Here is a 16428-nt window from a genome sequence, read left to right on the forward strand (position 1 = left end):
AAGTTTTCAGCTAACACAGTTAGAATCACGCCTGTAGATTAACTGCGTTGGCTGATGAGGGTGTTGTCGTATCCCTCCCTCACCACAAATTCGTTATCTTACGGTGAAGGCATCGTACACCGCCTGCCCGGATGCGTTGAGGGCTGTTGTAGGCTGTGTGTCCTGACCTTACAGATCTGCCTCTGTCATTTCAAAATCTTATTAAATGGCACCACTGTATTGGTGCCTTCATTTCCTCAGCTGCTTTTTTTTGGTAGACGTGTGCGACCTCAGCAAGTTGTGCTGAAAAACCACGTGTTGATTAATTTCTTAGAAGCGCTTGTGGGCAGTAAAGGAAATTCAGAGAACAGCATTTCAGTGCTGACAGGTGATTTTCTGAAGATTTCCTGGTAGCTTGTGATTTTGTCCATCCTTGTTCCCGGAGAGAAGAGCAGTGTGTCGGTGTAGGTGTTTGAGTCCAGAAGTTTAGAAAGTTGCCGTCACGTTGTCGTATTCTGCCTTACAGGGCTGTGCTTTCTAGCAAGTAAGGGAACAGTGAAATGGCTGTCGTTTCAATTTTATCTAATATAATTCTAACCAGCACAAGCATTACAGTAGAAGATATTTAGCTGTATCCTGGAAATTCTCTGCAAGATCCTCGCTGCAGGTTGGTGCCAACCTTACTGAACCCGCAAGTGTCATAAAAGTCGTAGTGAAGAGTTATAGCTTGGGTGATGTAGAGTTGGTTCTTGGCTAGCAGATAATTGATATTTCTCTTTAGGTAGTATTTATTGAGTTTTACTATTGGTGGTGTGGAGTTTAAAGTGGTTTTATAGGAACAGAAGGGGGTAACGGGAAGAAAACAAAAGCAACAAGAAGTGGTTTCTTCCTTGAGGCTGGGCACAGTTAACGGAGGTGACTTGATGGTGTAAGAAGGGACATAAACGTCGGTATCTCCTGGGGATTTATTTTTGCAAACTGTTACATTTCCCTCTGTTTTTTAAAGATTCAGTAAATTGCTTATGCCACCAACAGCTTCGAATGTGTAATTAGAAGTCAGCCAATGAGCTCCCTGTGTCCAAGGTCCTTCCTTTGGGATTTTTTTCCACTTTTAACACGAGTTACAACATTAATGCTGAAAACAGTGAAGAGAAGGCACCTTGCTGCCCTGCTTCCAGTGCCACTAATCTAGATAGACATACAGTAATGCCGCTGGCCCAGTCTTTCTCCTTCTTGACTAAAAACCTTTGAAATACAGAATATCTAAGCTACCAAATTTTTTCTTTGCTCTTTGTCTTATTAATTTGATAATCTTGGTCTGGAATGGTTAGGATATTCAAATATGGGTGTGGGCGAGTGCCATAATTGTATTATTTTCAGCGTGTGATTTATGAGATGTGATTTTTTTTATGTTAATGTCAGTACGATTATTAAAATCGTGCTAGCAAAGCCATCACGCCTTATTGAAGCTGGTACGCTGTGTTTTATAGCCAACTGATTTTTGAGGACAATGTGGACAGCTTGGAAGTGGAAGTTGGTTGGAATTTGATTCCCATCTCCCTCCTCTCCTTATTCCTTCTCACCTTGATGTCTGATCAGCTCAGAGAAAAGATTAAACAAAGTAACTTTGAAAATTAAAGACTCTTCCTGCTTATAAAGCTGCAAGTGCCACAGAAGCGTTACCTGGTAGGATAGGCTGCAAACAGGAGTGTTTTTCCAGCGCTTGTAATTGCGATTTATTATCTGTTAGCACTAAGTCCTCGAGTGAGCTTTCTGTTGGAGTGAAGCGAGCGGTTGATTTCTTTTCATGCTTTTCCAAAAACCTGGGTCTGCGTGCTGATTCGAAGTGTGGTTTTATTTGGCAGTCCTATCATCTTTATGTTTAGCAGGTTACAATAATTCTCGTGGCCGTTTTGAAGTCGTGCTGCAATTGCGAGTAGGTGCAAGAATCCGGCAGTTTGATGTCCAGTTTTGGCCAGGCGTTGTCGCCTCAAAATGGATTATTTGAAAGCTGAATTTTCAGAATAATAACAGCAGAAACTGCTCAGGTTGGTTTTTGAGAAGCTGTTAGAAATATTAATGCAAGATGGCCACTGGAAAAATGTTATGTGAGGACTACCAGATGTTGGCATTACTGGAAAGTTGATATAAATAAAAGGCTCCAGAGGGGATTATAGTCGTGGTGGTTTGCTGGAGGTCAGACCTGCAATCCCATCCGAGCGCTGCAGCGGTGGTTGGTACCGGGTCTCAGCACAGCAGATGGAACAATTCAGCCCTGCTTAATTTTCAGGTTTTGCTTGTTCTCTGATTAGCCGTTATCCCGCTCAGGCATTTTCTTCCAGTTATTTTCAGCTCCCCAGGAATCTGTTGGGATTTTAGAGGCGTGAGGTGTTTCTGGCAGCGTCGCTCTTAAAACAGAAGAACAATCTACGGAGGGGAGAAGCGGCCCTGCTGCTGCCAGGCTGCTGTCAGCGAGAGGCTTCCCTGGCATCTTAGGAAGTTTTCTGGGAAATACCAGTTTTCATGGCTTTATCTTTTGATTCGGAAGACACTCTGAAAGTGCAAATGTTTTAGTTTAAGAGAAAAAAAAATTGCTGAAATGGCAACTTGACAAGTGACAGGTAACCGTTAACCCGTCAAGGAGAAACTGAAGTTGTAAACTACTTTTTATGGTTTGCCTGGGAGGGACAATCTGAAATAAAAGAGTTCACGGGCAATAGCAAACCCCTTCTTTTAAAAACTCAGATCAGGTTTCTTATTGAAGACAGCAGTCTGCTCAGGCCGGTTGTTTCTGTAAGACCTAAGCTGATGCGTTCACGTAAGGTTTTTCCTTGTGAGAGGAGAGAAATGAGCAGCAGGAATGGATTGGCAGGAGGGAAAAGAGGTGGAAAGGAGAATTTGGAGAAAAAGAAGAGATTTATTTCGTTTTAACATGCTTATGATCTGATTTAAATTATAAGGAAGATTAACTTCTGGGGAAAAACAGTTTTGCAGATTTAAGCTTTAAGCATCTCAGGATGTACCACGGGAGGATTAAAGATGGAAGAAGAAAGAGTTAAAGAGAAGGCAAACACTTGGTGAAAACAGGAGTGGTGACTCAAATGCAGCAGTAACTCTAAAATGTAAAAAAAAAAGGTTTTGTTTGCTTTTAAGAGTTTGATTACTTTTAATATTTACTGGTGCGGATGTAATTCTAATATACTTGGGGTAATTTATGGTTCGGTTTGGATGTGATTAAAGGGGACACGGTTTGCTGCATCTGTTCAAACAGCGGCATGAAGCAGCCTTAGAAAAATGTCAGAAGTATGACTTGACTTAATGACTGAGGAGCCGCAATTTTCAGTGGAGGATTTGTTTATAAAAGCAGAAAGTTACTCAGAACTCTGGGCTGCTGCTTCCCACCAACTTCCTCTCTTCCCTTGGTTTGGTTTTAGCTGCTTGCTGTTTTATCTGGTGATATTTGGGGAGGAGGGGGAAGGGATGGTAGATGGTCTACAGCTTGAGATTGATGGTGTCTTTTCCTACAAAATATACATAAAACTTGTAATTGTACTTGCAGTGTTGCTGTTTCACTAACAAATTACCCATCCCTTAATAGTTTCATACAAATAATTGGTTTTTTTTAGGTGACCAAGTCTTTTCTTTCTTTTTTTTTTCCCTGTTTTATAACTGGAGAATTGGCTTAAGGGAAAAAAAAAGTTAAAAACATTCCTGGAATGGAAAAGAAACGCTTGGTTTTGGAGTATTTCTCAGAGTGGAATTTTGGTTCCCGAATTCTAGTGGGCTGCCAATATTCGGTGCATTTTGAGATTACTCTCTCTCTTAGTAACTCTGTTGAAAAATTAGTTTTCTAGGTAACTCCTCTGTTCTTCCAGGATCTGTGATTTCCAAAAAAAGAGAAAGTAATTCTGAATGTTCTGACTTGATAATGGGTTTTCTGAAATGAACTGAATTAAGGTGTATGTGTGTGCCTTAATTAAAATCTTGTTAGGCAGTGTCCAGAGGGCCCTGTTGTGACCTCAGGAATTTGGCCTTCTCTGATGCACTTGGCAGCTTTGGGCTATAATAAAAAGAAGGTACCCATCCAAATTCCTGAGTGCTGCTGCTGGTGTCATGGGGACAACGCTGTGTTTTAAGGAAACCAGTTTGTCTCTCTTGTTTCTGTCTCCAGATGAGAAGCTGTAGGTCCTTTGGCCTGGTGTGCGTCTCACTGGGTGCCAGTTCATTCCTTTTATCTCTCTGCTGTGACTGTGTTGATTTTCCAGTCTGTTCTCTTATGACCGAAGTTTGGAAGTGAAACTCCATGTGTCATTTAGAGCTCAGTGGTTTTTTCCCAGGTGGTGATTGGCTTCTTGTTGTAGACATATTCACATTTCTTAGTTCTAGAGAGAAAAGCCTCTGCCTTGTGTAACCCAGGCTTGCTCTCAGGACTTTTGCTATGGATCGCTTTCATTTTTCATAAGTGATTTCTAATCTTACTCTAGTTTAATTGGTACAGGCTGTTCACTCCCTTGGTGCAGTCTCTTCTACACCACCACGTTAATAATTAGGCAACTTTGTGTAACCTCTGGAATTCACTGTGCCTGGTTTTCAACCTGCATTTGCAGCTGGACGAGGTTTCCTGCCACACAGGAGACCTCGCAGTCGCTATCGCTTGGCAGTCGTCAGCACTGGCTATCGCCTTGCCCATCGCTGCTCCCTTCTGGGGGTGCCAAGGGGGAAGAGTGGTGTGATGTCCTGTTCAATGTGTACATTTAAATCTGAGAACTTATTTTATTAATCCCCTAGTTAGATGGCAGTGCATCCCACTTTGCTCTTTTAGTTAACTTGCCCTTTCCATTTTCTTTTCTTCTTTCTCTTTCTTTACCACAGTGAATTCAGGCTTTCCATTGTCCTTTGCAAGGCTTTGAAGAGTGCAGGCAGATAATGGTCTTTTCCTGTGCTTCCATATCTCATCCCCTTGTTTTATTGCTCCAATTATCTTTGTCCTGCTCCTTTTCTCTGCACTTTGTGCTGTTCTTGGGTAGTCTTTGTTAACGTCGCTGGTCCAAGAAGCAACCACCTCAGTTTTTGAAACATTTAATTAAAAATATACCTCTTTTAGACTTCTGTAAGTTATCTTTTGCTGAATGAAGCTTACTAAAAACCAATATACTTGGAAATTTCTAGTGTAAACTGCTGGTTTCTCAAAAGGTAGTTGGTGTATCTTGAGAAGTAGGAGTTGAAAGGCTGTTTAGCAAACGTCTGGTAATTTTGAGGCCTCTTCTAGAATTATTTGTTGAGTTGAGATTCCTCACCACCCTCAGGTCAAGTCTCTGCTGCTTCACAGAATAGTTTTGACTTGATTCCTACAGTAGATGAAGTTTGGAGCTGTTTGGTACAGCTGGAAGTCGGGAGGCAATTATGAGGACAAGGTGGCAAGGGAACATTTCCTGTGCTTCAGAAAGGTCTGATCTGGCTCTGATTCCTACATTCAGTGTCTTCATCTGGAGGTGGTTGTGAATGAGGTGAGAATTTTTCTTAACTGTAATCTTAATGATGACCAGAGCCAAGTGCTATTTGTTACTCATATCCAAGGAAGTAAGAGACTGTACATGGGATCGCAGGGGTCCCTAAGATCATATTTTGTATTTTGTTTCCTGCGACTTCATATTTATGCCTGTACCTTCGAGTTTGTCCCAGCTTTTCCTGGCCAAAAAGAATTTTCATACCCAAACTATTTACAAAATATTTTCCTAAAGCCTCTGCCTGCAGCGCTTTTTACTTCACTCCCAGTTCAGAGGTGCCAGCACCGTTAGCGAAGAAGTGTGAACTGGTGAAGTATTAAAGCCTTCATGGGAAAATAAACACTGAGGGTGCCCCGCTGATTTTGGAAACTTAACTTTACCTCAAGTCAGCTGTGGTTCCTTCTAAAATACATTTCATAGCGGTCCGTGCCAGAAGAGCGATACAGCATTTGAAGGTGGAAAAACACATGGCAGTTTCTAAGGATATATTTCAGTGACCTTTTCTGTGCGTCCCCTGTTTGTGTGCTTGCTAAGCAGGACAAGCGGCAACTTTTTCCTTACCGGTAGTTTTTGCAGAAGGCAGAGATGGATATTACCTGTTTATTCCCATTACGACTCGCTGCAGCAGTAAAAGGCCCAGTAATGTCGTTTGATGACACGTATCTGATGGTTGATTGCCTTACTGAGTGAGGAGTGTATCGGAGTTTTAACATCTTTTTTTAACTGCGTTTGACTGCTTCACAAAGCATTTGTAAACAGCTTTGACATAGTAGAGTGGAAGTATTTTCCATATAGTAGAAAATCTTTAAAATCTAGAACCTTTGTCCCCTTTGGGCCATTTCAGAAGCATAACAAATGACGTTCTGGCATGCAGCAGTTCTATTAGCACGTTGTCATAACTTTTATTACCACCTGCCTATCCAGGCCATCTGGGAGGAAAGGATAGAAGATACAACAGCGACAGTTACTCCGAGGAAATTAAATAGTCCTGTGTATCTCAAGCTCGTATGTTTGTCTTGCCTTTAGGGCACAGAAGATTTCTGAGACTTCTTTGCATATGTAAGAGGTAGTATTTAGGTATCTGAAAATCCTGTTGAAACATGGAAAGCTGTTAAAGTTTCCGTTTTTGCATCACACAGTTATCTATTTCCTTCCCCAGTTATACGGTTGATGGCTGCAGTCTTCTGGAGTTTGCTCCTTGGAGACCAGTGAAAGGTGCAGGAATTTAGGATTAAATCTGCCCCCCATCCAGGAAACCCTTCAGCTCCTCAGGCTTGGTGAACCTGCCATTGTAACATACAAAGCTGCTGTTGTCTCCTCCTTCCCTCCTCATTAATGCCCTGTTTTCATGCTGTAAAGGGATGTATTACCACTAAATTTACCAATTTGTCTTCAAGAAGGACCCATTGGAGTCTTTTAACTCAGTTAACTCATTTAACCTTGGGTGTTAAACCACTTCTCTAATGTGTCTTCCTTCGGTTTACCTGGAAGTAAAAGTCTTACAGAAAACTGCTTCTGGTTGATAAATACCCTCTGTGGAAATGGGTTCCTCATCCGAACTGATCTGGCAGGACTGAATGTGTCCCATGGAAGGGCAGTTAGCTACATGTTCACAAGTTGTGTCTAATTTTGGCTTAATTTGAATGACACAGAGAGGTTTAATTGAATTTCTTGGGAGGAATTGGGGTAATTTTAAGTTTAATGTAATAAAACCTGCAGTGGGTACCTACGCTGCATATTGATGTTCCTTTCTTTTTAAAATCAGCATTTGAAAACTTTTTTTGCCCCCTCATTCCACATGCACAGCACAAACCGCAAATGCAAGAAGTTTGTAAAGCAGTTTAAGGTGCTTACTTTTTAGTCCCTTATAGGCAGGATCTTCAGTGTTTGCATGGGCTCACTTTTGCTTTTCTAAAGGAAATTAAACCTGAGTTATCCCACTCTAGTTTTCCAGTTAGAGAATGGCTGCATGCTGGTATTTCCAGGTACTTTGTGAAGGTGAACAGAGCTCAAACCTGAGTGCCAGGATAAACTGGAGCAGAGGCTGATGTGAGCCTGACTGGGAGAGCTCTGGTCTGCAGCTGGAGCTGCACTCAGATCCAGACCTGCCCTGCAACTGCGCTTAAAGACTCCAAATGGTGTTGATAGCAGCTTGGGGGGAACTGTGTGCATATATGTTTATGTTGTTATTGTGAATACTTTCCTGTTGTTTTGAGGTATGGGATTTTTAGGTGTCTATTCTCTGTGCTTTCCACCGTTCAACAACTCATGGCTCTGCCTTCCCCAGGAGCGTGAGCCTGCGCTTTGCCTTTCTCCCCCAGTGAACCTCAATATCAGCCTTTGCATTTAAAGCCGTTTGTATTGCAAGATGATGATTTTATGTCTTTTACTCGGCCTTTTGTTACCCTTTCGAGTTCCAAACTGACAGCAATGGAGTTCTTGCGGTGCGCTGGCCATCCCGTGCAGCGAGAGGAGGGCAGATAAATACCACCTGTGAAACAAAGTGTTGAGCAGAAAGCTAAGCTGTAAGGCATGTGATGCTTTTGCATCTGCCACAGTTATCCATTCGGGTTCCAGGCTCATCTTTGAAGACGTTTTGTGTGTCCGCCTTAGGGATCGGGACTCAGAAGTCAGAGATGGGTCGATTATTTTGTTTAAAAATCTCCCTTTTGGTAACTAGGTGCGTGTTTCAGCAGTTGTGCCTCTGTGTTCATTCAGGTGTTGCAGTGGCTTTAACCCCCAATGTTTTCTGCAGATCACAATTTGACTTGGCATTTGGAAGTTGGGAACTTCAGTAGCGTGTAAAGGCAAGGAGAATTTCCCTCTGGCCAAAGAGATTCGGTTTGAAGTAGAGAAATCATTACCAACACCTTGCCTAGAAAAGGCTTCAGGAGAAGGTCTAAGCTATAGGGAATTATTCTGTTGGTGCCACTGAAGTAACTCTGAACCTGAGGTTTTGTTTTGCTGTGGAGTTTGGTTTGCATGTTGCTACCTGTAGCTTTTTCCGCTTAAGAACTTCATTTGATCTCTCAGATGAAGAGAACAAACCTGATCTCTCGTAGTCTGAGACTCTCAAAATGAAAATAGGGAGTAAGTGGCGAGTTGAAATGGTGGCCTCAGGGTAAAGCAGTAAATCCCAAGTCAAGTGGGGAGTCTCCTGTTTGAGTCTTGGACTCCTTAAAGGAAATTATACGCTAGGGTTATTCGTATAAGGAGCTGCGTATTGAAATAGTGAGTGGAGGTGGTGTATCCCCTCTTCAGAAAACATATGGTAACGCTTTAAAATGTTTGACTGTAACATCGTATTTTGAAGGTGCTAGGGGGGAGGGAGAAAACATGATGACTTCAGCTTGTGTCCTGTGAGATTTAACAGCGCTCCTGAAGTCTTTTATTGTTATTATTATTTGTTCTTAGTTTTGGGTTTTTTTTTTTCTCTTATTTGGGACTGACAGGGTGAAGATCAGTTAGAAATTTCTTCTGCTGAGTTGTGAAATTCTGTTTAATCTTCAAACTGGCGATGTCAAGGGTGCCGAGTCCTCCTCCTCCGGCAGAAATGTCGAGTGGACCCGTAGCAGAGAGCTGGTGCTACACTCAGGTAAGCCCACACCACGCTGAGATACTCTTGACACAACACAATTACAACCTGTGGTAAGAAATGCATTCGAAAGCAAGTTCAGAGTCTGGATTTTCAGACAGTGTCACGCTTGCTTCCTTCCCCAAAGCAACAGCAAAATGTTGGGTTTTGGAGTGACCCAGCTGCCACTGCCAGCCATTTCCAGCCTCTGTTGTCTTCTGCTTGGGGGTTGTTTGTCACGCAGGTGACTCAGTAAACTTCCAGGTTTTCAGTTTTTGCCTTTAAGGGTAGCCAAAGTGAATGAGAGTGACCCTAACCTGCTTATTATCCTCTGTTTTAAGATCAAGGTGGTGAAGTTTTCCTACATGTGGACCATAAACAACTTCAGCTTCTGCCGGGAAGAAATGGGTGAGGTCATCAAAAGCTCAACGTTTTCATCTGGAGCCAATGATAAACTCAAGTGGTAAGAAATAGAGCAGAGAGGTTCACCCTGTTCCCACAAGTGTGTGGAGGAATTTAGGATTCTATAACAGAGGAAATACATAAAAAAACCACTTGTACTGCACATGAGTTCTTGCTGCTTTGGATGTCCAACATATGCACAGGAAGAAAGCAGTGTTGCTCCAGCAGAGTGTTTGGACACACAGAACAAATGTGAGGATCTGGCTGTTTGCAGTGTTCCTCTGATAATGAAAAACATCAGCAGTGGTAGAAGCCATAGCTGGAAGGGGAATGACATCCTGCCTTGAAGCAGAGATGTGCTGTGGAGGGTTATTAATGTTTGAGGGGATTTTTGACTGATGTTTATCTCAACAAGTTCTTATAAGCCGATGAGAGGCCACAGCCAGTGTATTCGAGCTCTATTTCAGCCTCCTGTTTTCAGTCCCTAACACTCCATGTTGTTAAAAAGATAATTTTAGCCCGCACTCTAAATCCTGCAATTTAAGAGTATTGCTGCTGTATTGCCTTTCTCTTTACAGCAGCTTTTTGTGATTGCGGAGACTTAACACAGAGATGATCGAAGTAACAATGTTCTGTTAACTCCTTCTGCCCAGGAGTTTCTGCTCATGAAAGATGACATTGGTTTTGCCCTTTTTCTTTCCCTTGAAACCTTTCTTATCTTCTCTTGACTTCTCAAGTAATTCCCATAACTCAGAGTGGACTTTGGTCAATGTGAATCTACCGAGTCGTGGCTGTCCTAAGTAGATCCATGAGCACTTGGTTCCTTATTTGATCCCTTGTTGCTGATGTTAAGTGTTTTAGCATTTTTCTTGACCTCTTTAGTATAGATTGTGGCAAGTCAGCCACTAAATAATTTAATGCATGTGTGTGAGATACAGTTTGTGTTCCCTTCCTTTGGGTGGCAGACCTGTGCTTTCCTTGGGCTGCTTTTTGGTAGTAAATTACTTACCTTTCTAACCTTTGCTGGTCAGATCTCACTCTGATGTCTAGATCTTTCTGATTTTTTGGTCCTTTTGTGCTCGAGCTGTTAGTCATCTGGCCTAGTTTTCATTTCTTGTTCTATTCTGTGTCAAGTTTCAGGTCATGAAAGTGCTTATGAGTGACTCTCTTCCTGCACTCACTACCTTTCCTTCACGCAGGAGTAGTTTGCCCTTTTTGCCCGTGTATTACTTTTTTGAGAACCTACCAGACTTCCAGAAACCCATTCTTCCCTTCCTGTGGAATTTTGCCTACCACTTCTCTGGATCTGTTGCTCCTCCTCAAATCCATTGCCTCCATTCTGCTATTTCTTTCACTTTCCTATTGTGAAAGTTGACATCCTGGATACTTTTCAGTAATTTAAGCCATACCCCAGTCCTCTTTTCCCCTGTGTTTTTGTTTTTAATCAGTTTGCCCATCGTTATTGCCTGTCTATTATCATCTGTCTTGGAGATGTAGCATGAGGCTGACTGTAACACACATTTCCACTCTGTTTTACCTGGTGTTTCCTTGTGGTTCGGCGCCTGTTAAACAGAACGTGTTTGCTGTACATTTTATTGTGAAAATTCTCCGCTGCGCTTTCAAAGAAAGCTGTGAAAGACCTGCCAAAAACGGCTCCTGACATCTCACTCATATCCTGCTTCTCCAGGTGTTTACGTGTGAACCCGAAAGGCTTGGATGAAGAAAGCAAAGATTATCTCTCCCTCTATCTGTTGCTGGTGAGCTGTCCGAAAAGTGAAGTTCGAGCAAAGTTCAAATTCTCCATCCTGAACGCTAAAGGAGAAGAAACAAAAGCGATGGGTGCGTAAAAACTCTGTCTGCTGGGGTCGGTTGTTTGTCTTCCCCTGTTTGATCAAGCGAGTCCCTCGGCCGGCGTTTGAAGCACGGTGTCTTTCTTTCAGAGAGCCAGCGAGCCTATCGATTTGTACAAGGCAAGGACTGGGGATTCAAAAAATTCATTAGAAGAGACTTTCTTTTGGATGAAGCCAATGGACTTCTTCCAGATGACAAACTCACTCTCTTCTGTGAGGTAAGGCTTCCTGTGCAGCTGAGAGAACAGCACTTCCATTAGCTTAAGGTAGACTTGACCCTGTTTTTTCATCATTGCTTTTAAGGAGTCAGAGGTGTCAGGGAAGATGCTGGATGTTTATGTGGCACTTAGGTTTCATCTGTGTGTGTGTGTGTGTGCCTGTGTGGCGTTTTCTGTGTGTGATTCATCGCATTCCACTTCCATTTCTTTTCTGTTGCTTTGTATTTGTCTTTTACCTGCGATGATGGTAGAAATTAAGCGTGTTTGATTGTCATTTCACTTCTGGTTTAGTATTAAGATCCATCTGCTTGTACTCTTTAATTTGAAACTCACTTGGCATAATAACCAACACCAGCTCTGTAGTGAAAACTGGCCCACCTATTACTTGCTTACTGAATACAGAAGATTTTTCTTTCTTTTCCTAAGTGTGCAGCCAACAAAAAGAAACAAAATTAAGATAAAATATTTTCATAGCAGCCACAATTTTCTCTTCATTGTGTTTATATTTTTCTAAACTGCTTACAAAATTATTTCACAAACACTAATTCAGTCGTAAGACAAAATCCTACGACAAAGATGCGGACCTATTTATAACTTAGTGTCTTCAGAGCTTCTGCTGTCTTATTCCCATTGTCTTTTTAACTGCAAAACACCTCCTGTAGCTGTGATTGCTGCCAGAAGAGAGGTAGAACGAGTTGTTCTCTCTTTGGGTCTCCTGCAGTGTTTTTTTTTTTATGGGAGTCTTTTCTTTTGCCGTGTTTTCTTTCAGGAGTGAAAGAAATGCTTCAGTCAAAGTTGTTGGACAGCTGCTTTTTAAGGTGGTTTGGCTTTTTTTTGTTGGTTTGGTTTGGTGGTGGTCGGTTTATTCAGGGTTTTTCTTTAGTTTTGTTTGGCCATCGTAAACATGCACAAATTTAAATTGACAAACATCTCCTAAAGGATGTATATTCAGTCAGTAAAATAAATTATTACTGCCCTGGAGGGAGCTCTTCCTGTAGCACTTGCAGCAATATGGGGGGAGAAGAGGTCAGTGTCTTGGATGACACCTCCATAGGTCTGGCAATTACCCCTTCCTTCATGATAAAAATCCAGAAATCTTACAATTGTGGAGCCTAACTCAAGAATTAATGTCTGAGAAGGGAATTTGCGAGGTGCGATGTAGATAAACCCGAGACCCACCAGTAGTCTTGGCAACCAGTCCTAATTCAAGTCAGTCCGCTCGTTACTGAATTACTCCCCTCAAAAGCTTCAGCTTCGCTGTTTCTGTTTGTTCTGGATAAAGGGAAAACTTGCTGCTGCCTTCATCTGGCCTTGAGATCTTCTGTTTTCTCTTTCAGGTTGTTTTACAGCCTAGCATGTAAGAAATCTTAAGTTTAGTGATATCAGAGGGGAAGGTTTTGCTGTCTGGAAACAGTTTGGTGACAACTTTCAACAGCTTGGTTTTGGGGTTTTCTACCCCCCTCCCCTCTTTCTCTTCCCTGGGTTTACAATTCTCTTAGCATGTAAACCACTGGGCCATATGCTCTCCTAATGCTTTCCTGCTGGCCACAGGTGCCAAGCGATGCCGCTCACATCTGTACTTTCAGCACGCGTGTTTTGTGTGTAGGAACGAAGGAGTTAGCAATGCCGGATGTTGAGGTGCTTGTTTTTTGGGGCTATGCTGGGGTTTTCTGTAGAGCAGCAGGTTGCTGAGTATCTCTGCTGCACCCTCTCATTGCTTTATTAAAATTAAAAGGAAAAAAGCCTTTTGTTCTCTGCTCGTGTCCGTGCTGAGCACAGATCATGTCTTGCTGAAAATGCTGTTAGGGCAGAGAATGATGTTCCTTGTCAAGCATTTCAATTCGGACCTCATTCAGTTGTCAGTTTGGGGATTTTCAGACCTCCGTTTCGCAGGTGGGATTGATTGTTCATATCCCAACTGCATTGCTTTTTGCTGTTTGAATTATATTCCAACATCATAGGTAAATACAATTCTGGTAAATCTCCAAACAGAACGGTGTTGCCAAAGTTATGGTAATAGCATTGGTTCCATTGCTAAGGTGTGGAAAATAGCTTAAAGCATCACCTTATCTATTTTGACCTCTAAGGCTGGTCACCACTTGGAATCTATGGGTCTAAACTCCTTATGGAAAAGCCATATAACAGATTTTTCATGGCAGTAACTGACTTTATTCCACATACGAAGAGGATTTATTTGTTGATCTGAGACAGAGTTTGCAAGCCTTTTTTTGGCTGGTTTGTAATTGGTATTCTACTCAAGCAAGGGATCTGCAGCTTAAATTCCCTTGTAATGAATCTGATGAGTTTTCAGCCATTCCTGAGTCCGTGTTGCAGGTTTAGATGTCACGGGACAAAAACATTTTGTAGCTGTGAAGTGAATGACGAAGGCTATCAGCTTCCTCACGTTTGCTCTGGCTAATCGTTAGTGTCCTTTGGCAAGCAGCAGCTGGTGTTTGATTTTGAGCATTGTATAGTTTGTAGAGTATCTCTCTGCCATCAGAAACCCATGGAGGTTTCTCAAGAGCTGGGGTATGCACTGTCAGCAGGTTTTTTCCTTAGAAGATGCGTCTGTCGTCTGTCTCACTCTGTAATTTACCTCTCCTTTTACATAACTGCAAAGCTGCCTTTGCCATCCGTTGTTCTTTGGCCATTGGTTATTAATAGAACTGAAATTTAACTTGGACTTGACAGCAAATCCAGGAAATAGTCTCACGGATGCTTCCCTGTCAGTCGGCTTCTTCCTTTGCTCTTTATTATAGCGGGGTGGTATTAGTCACCCTGATCTTTTTTAATTGGAGTCTGCTGGAGAAGGCGGATGATTTACTGCGTGTTTAACAATAATGGTGCGCTGCTGAATAGGCTCTTGGCGGTTCCCTTTGTGGAGGTTATTCATCAGCCAGTGCGGCTACGTATGGTCCCTGGCTTCAGGGAGAAGGGATCTGTCTGCCTTCCCCAAATCTTCCTAATTACATGACAGAAAGCTGCTTTTCTAGACTTAGCAGTTAGGTTTTGCTTTTTAAAAATTTCATTTCATAATGCAACGGGAGCGCTGAACCCTAAGAAATTTGCCGTCCGTGCATACACATGTGGATGCGGTGCTCGGTTATAGGAGCTCTCTGTGTGCTTCATTTTCATTTGTTCTGCTCTCTGTATTGCATTATTGATTGGGGAGGGTTTCAGTGTTGATCGAAGGAAAAAACTAGGTCAGGTATGATGTCTGCAAAAGCAGAAAAATAAGGTTCTACTTCCTTAGGAAACCATCTGATAAAATTGTGACTAAACTGCATAGAAGTGCTGTTAATTTGGAGTCAAGAAGGAAATCTGCTGGTGTGGTTTAGGACTTGGGATGGACGCTCTGGAGCAGGGTCAAGGCAGAGTAGAAAGGATGCTTTAAAAATGTAGACATTTTTAGTCATGCAGTGATTCTGCTTGAGAGGTGTGGGCTTTGCTTTGCATTTGCATCTTCCTGCAGGGAGATGAATTTTCCAATGTGGATTTTTGATTTTTTTGGGGGGGATTGTTTGCTTTCTTTTCCCAATCCAGGTGAGTGTGGTGCAGGACTCTGTCAACATCTCCGGCCAGAACACCATGAACATGGTGAAGGTACCCGAGTGCCGCTTGGCCGATGAGCTGGGAGGACTGTGGGAGAACTCGCGCTTCACAGACTGCTGCCTGTGCGTTGCAGGCCAGGAGTTCCAGGCACACAAAGCCATACTCGCAGGTCGGTATTGAGTTGGGTGGCCTTAGCGGGATAGGAGACAGCAACGTGATGGCAAGTGGGGTTTTTTTGGTGCTACTTCATCTTTAAAGGAGGCTTCTGCAGCTCTTTTAACTGCAGAGCTGTAGTCACAGAATCCCAGAACGTTAGGGATTGGATCTGCAGATCCAATTAGGGATCCCTAACGTTCTGTGATTCTGTGACCTCCAAAGCTCATCCAGTCCAATCCCCCTGCCGGAGCAGGAACACCCAGATGAGGTTACACAGGAAGGCGTCCAGGCGGGTTTTGAATGTCTGCAGAGAAGGAGACTCCACAACCTCTCTGGGCAGCCTGGTCCAGTGCTCTGTCACCCTCACTGAGAAGAAGTTTCTTCTCAAATTGAAGTGGAACCTCCTGTGTTCCAGCTTGTGTCCGTTACCCCTTGTCCTATCATTGTAGTCAAAGACTGTTTTGTGAACTGTTCCGGGTAGAGAAGAAATATCTACTCCGTTTTTAATTGCCTGTCGCCTCCTATGGCAAGGATGGTAGGAGGATCCTTCTGTGGCTGTAGGGCACTATAATGTATCCCTAAAGCATTTGTTAGAAGTTACCACATTTCCAGAGGAATACTTTCTTGTAAAGTTAAGAATTGTACCTTACCACCCATGTACTCTTCAGCCTTGTTTTGAAAGGACAGAAGCAGTTCTCCTATACCCAGTTTGAAGCTACATCGACCACACTTACGTTGTGTCACAACCTGTACTTCTTTACCAGTTTTACTGAATTTGTCCTGTCTGCTGCAGGAGAACTTTTCCTGCCTTAAGCGGCAGGACAGCTGTTGAGGTTTTGCCAGGCTACACTTTACTCCTCGTGCAGAGTGAAAGAACATCTCTAACTGTGTTTTATTTTCCCCACTGCCGTAGCGCGTTCCCCGGTTTTCAGCGCCATGTTTGAGCATGAGATGGAAGAGAGCAAAAAGGTAAGTTCCTGCAGGAAGGAGAACTTCTCTGCTAGGTGAACAGCTCTCTAGTCAACTCTTAACATCACTGGTCAGGTAACTTTCTTAGGTAGCGTTCGTGACTATTGTCACCTTTTAACTCTTTTTCTCACATTAGATGCAGGTCTCTGCTTCAACTGTCCTGAAGGGAGGAAGAAAGGGATCAAGGAGGCAATTGTTACCTTTGTTACTCTTGGGGAAAG

At 42.7% G+C, this 16428-nt stretch overlaps 1 protein-coding gene across 1 annotated transcript in view; it reads left to right on the forward strand.

The window, feature by feature from the left end:
* The first annotated feature begins 9003 nt into the window (after positions 1-9003).
* Positions 9004-16428, forward strand: part of SPOP (speckle-type POZ protein) — a 12679-nt gene continuing 5254 nt past the window's right edge. Inside the window, exons 1-6 of the mRNA XM_010182789.1 lie at positions 9004-9081; positions 9402-9523; positions 11150-11301; positions 11403-11530; positions 15074-15251; positions 16152-16207. Coding sequence (XP_010181091.1) covers positions 9004-9081; positions 9402-9523; positions 11150-11301; positions 11403-11530; positions 15074-15251; positions 16152-16207 — 714 coding nt within the window. The remainder of the gene's footprint in view (positions 9082-9401; positions 9524-11149; positions 11302-11402; positions 11531-15073; positions 15252-16151; positions 16208-16428) is intronic.

This window comes from Mesitornis unicolor, unplaced genomic scaffold (assembly GCF_000695765.1).
Source record: "Mesitornis unicolor isolate BGI_N332 unplaced genomic scaffold, ASM69576v1 scaffold8944, whole genome shotgun sequence".
In the NCBI taxonomy this organism is placed as follows: domain Eukaryota; kingdom Metazoa; phylum Chordata; class Aves; order Mesitornithiformes; family Mesitornithidae; genus Mesitornis; species Mesitornis unicolor.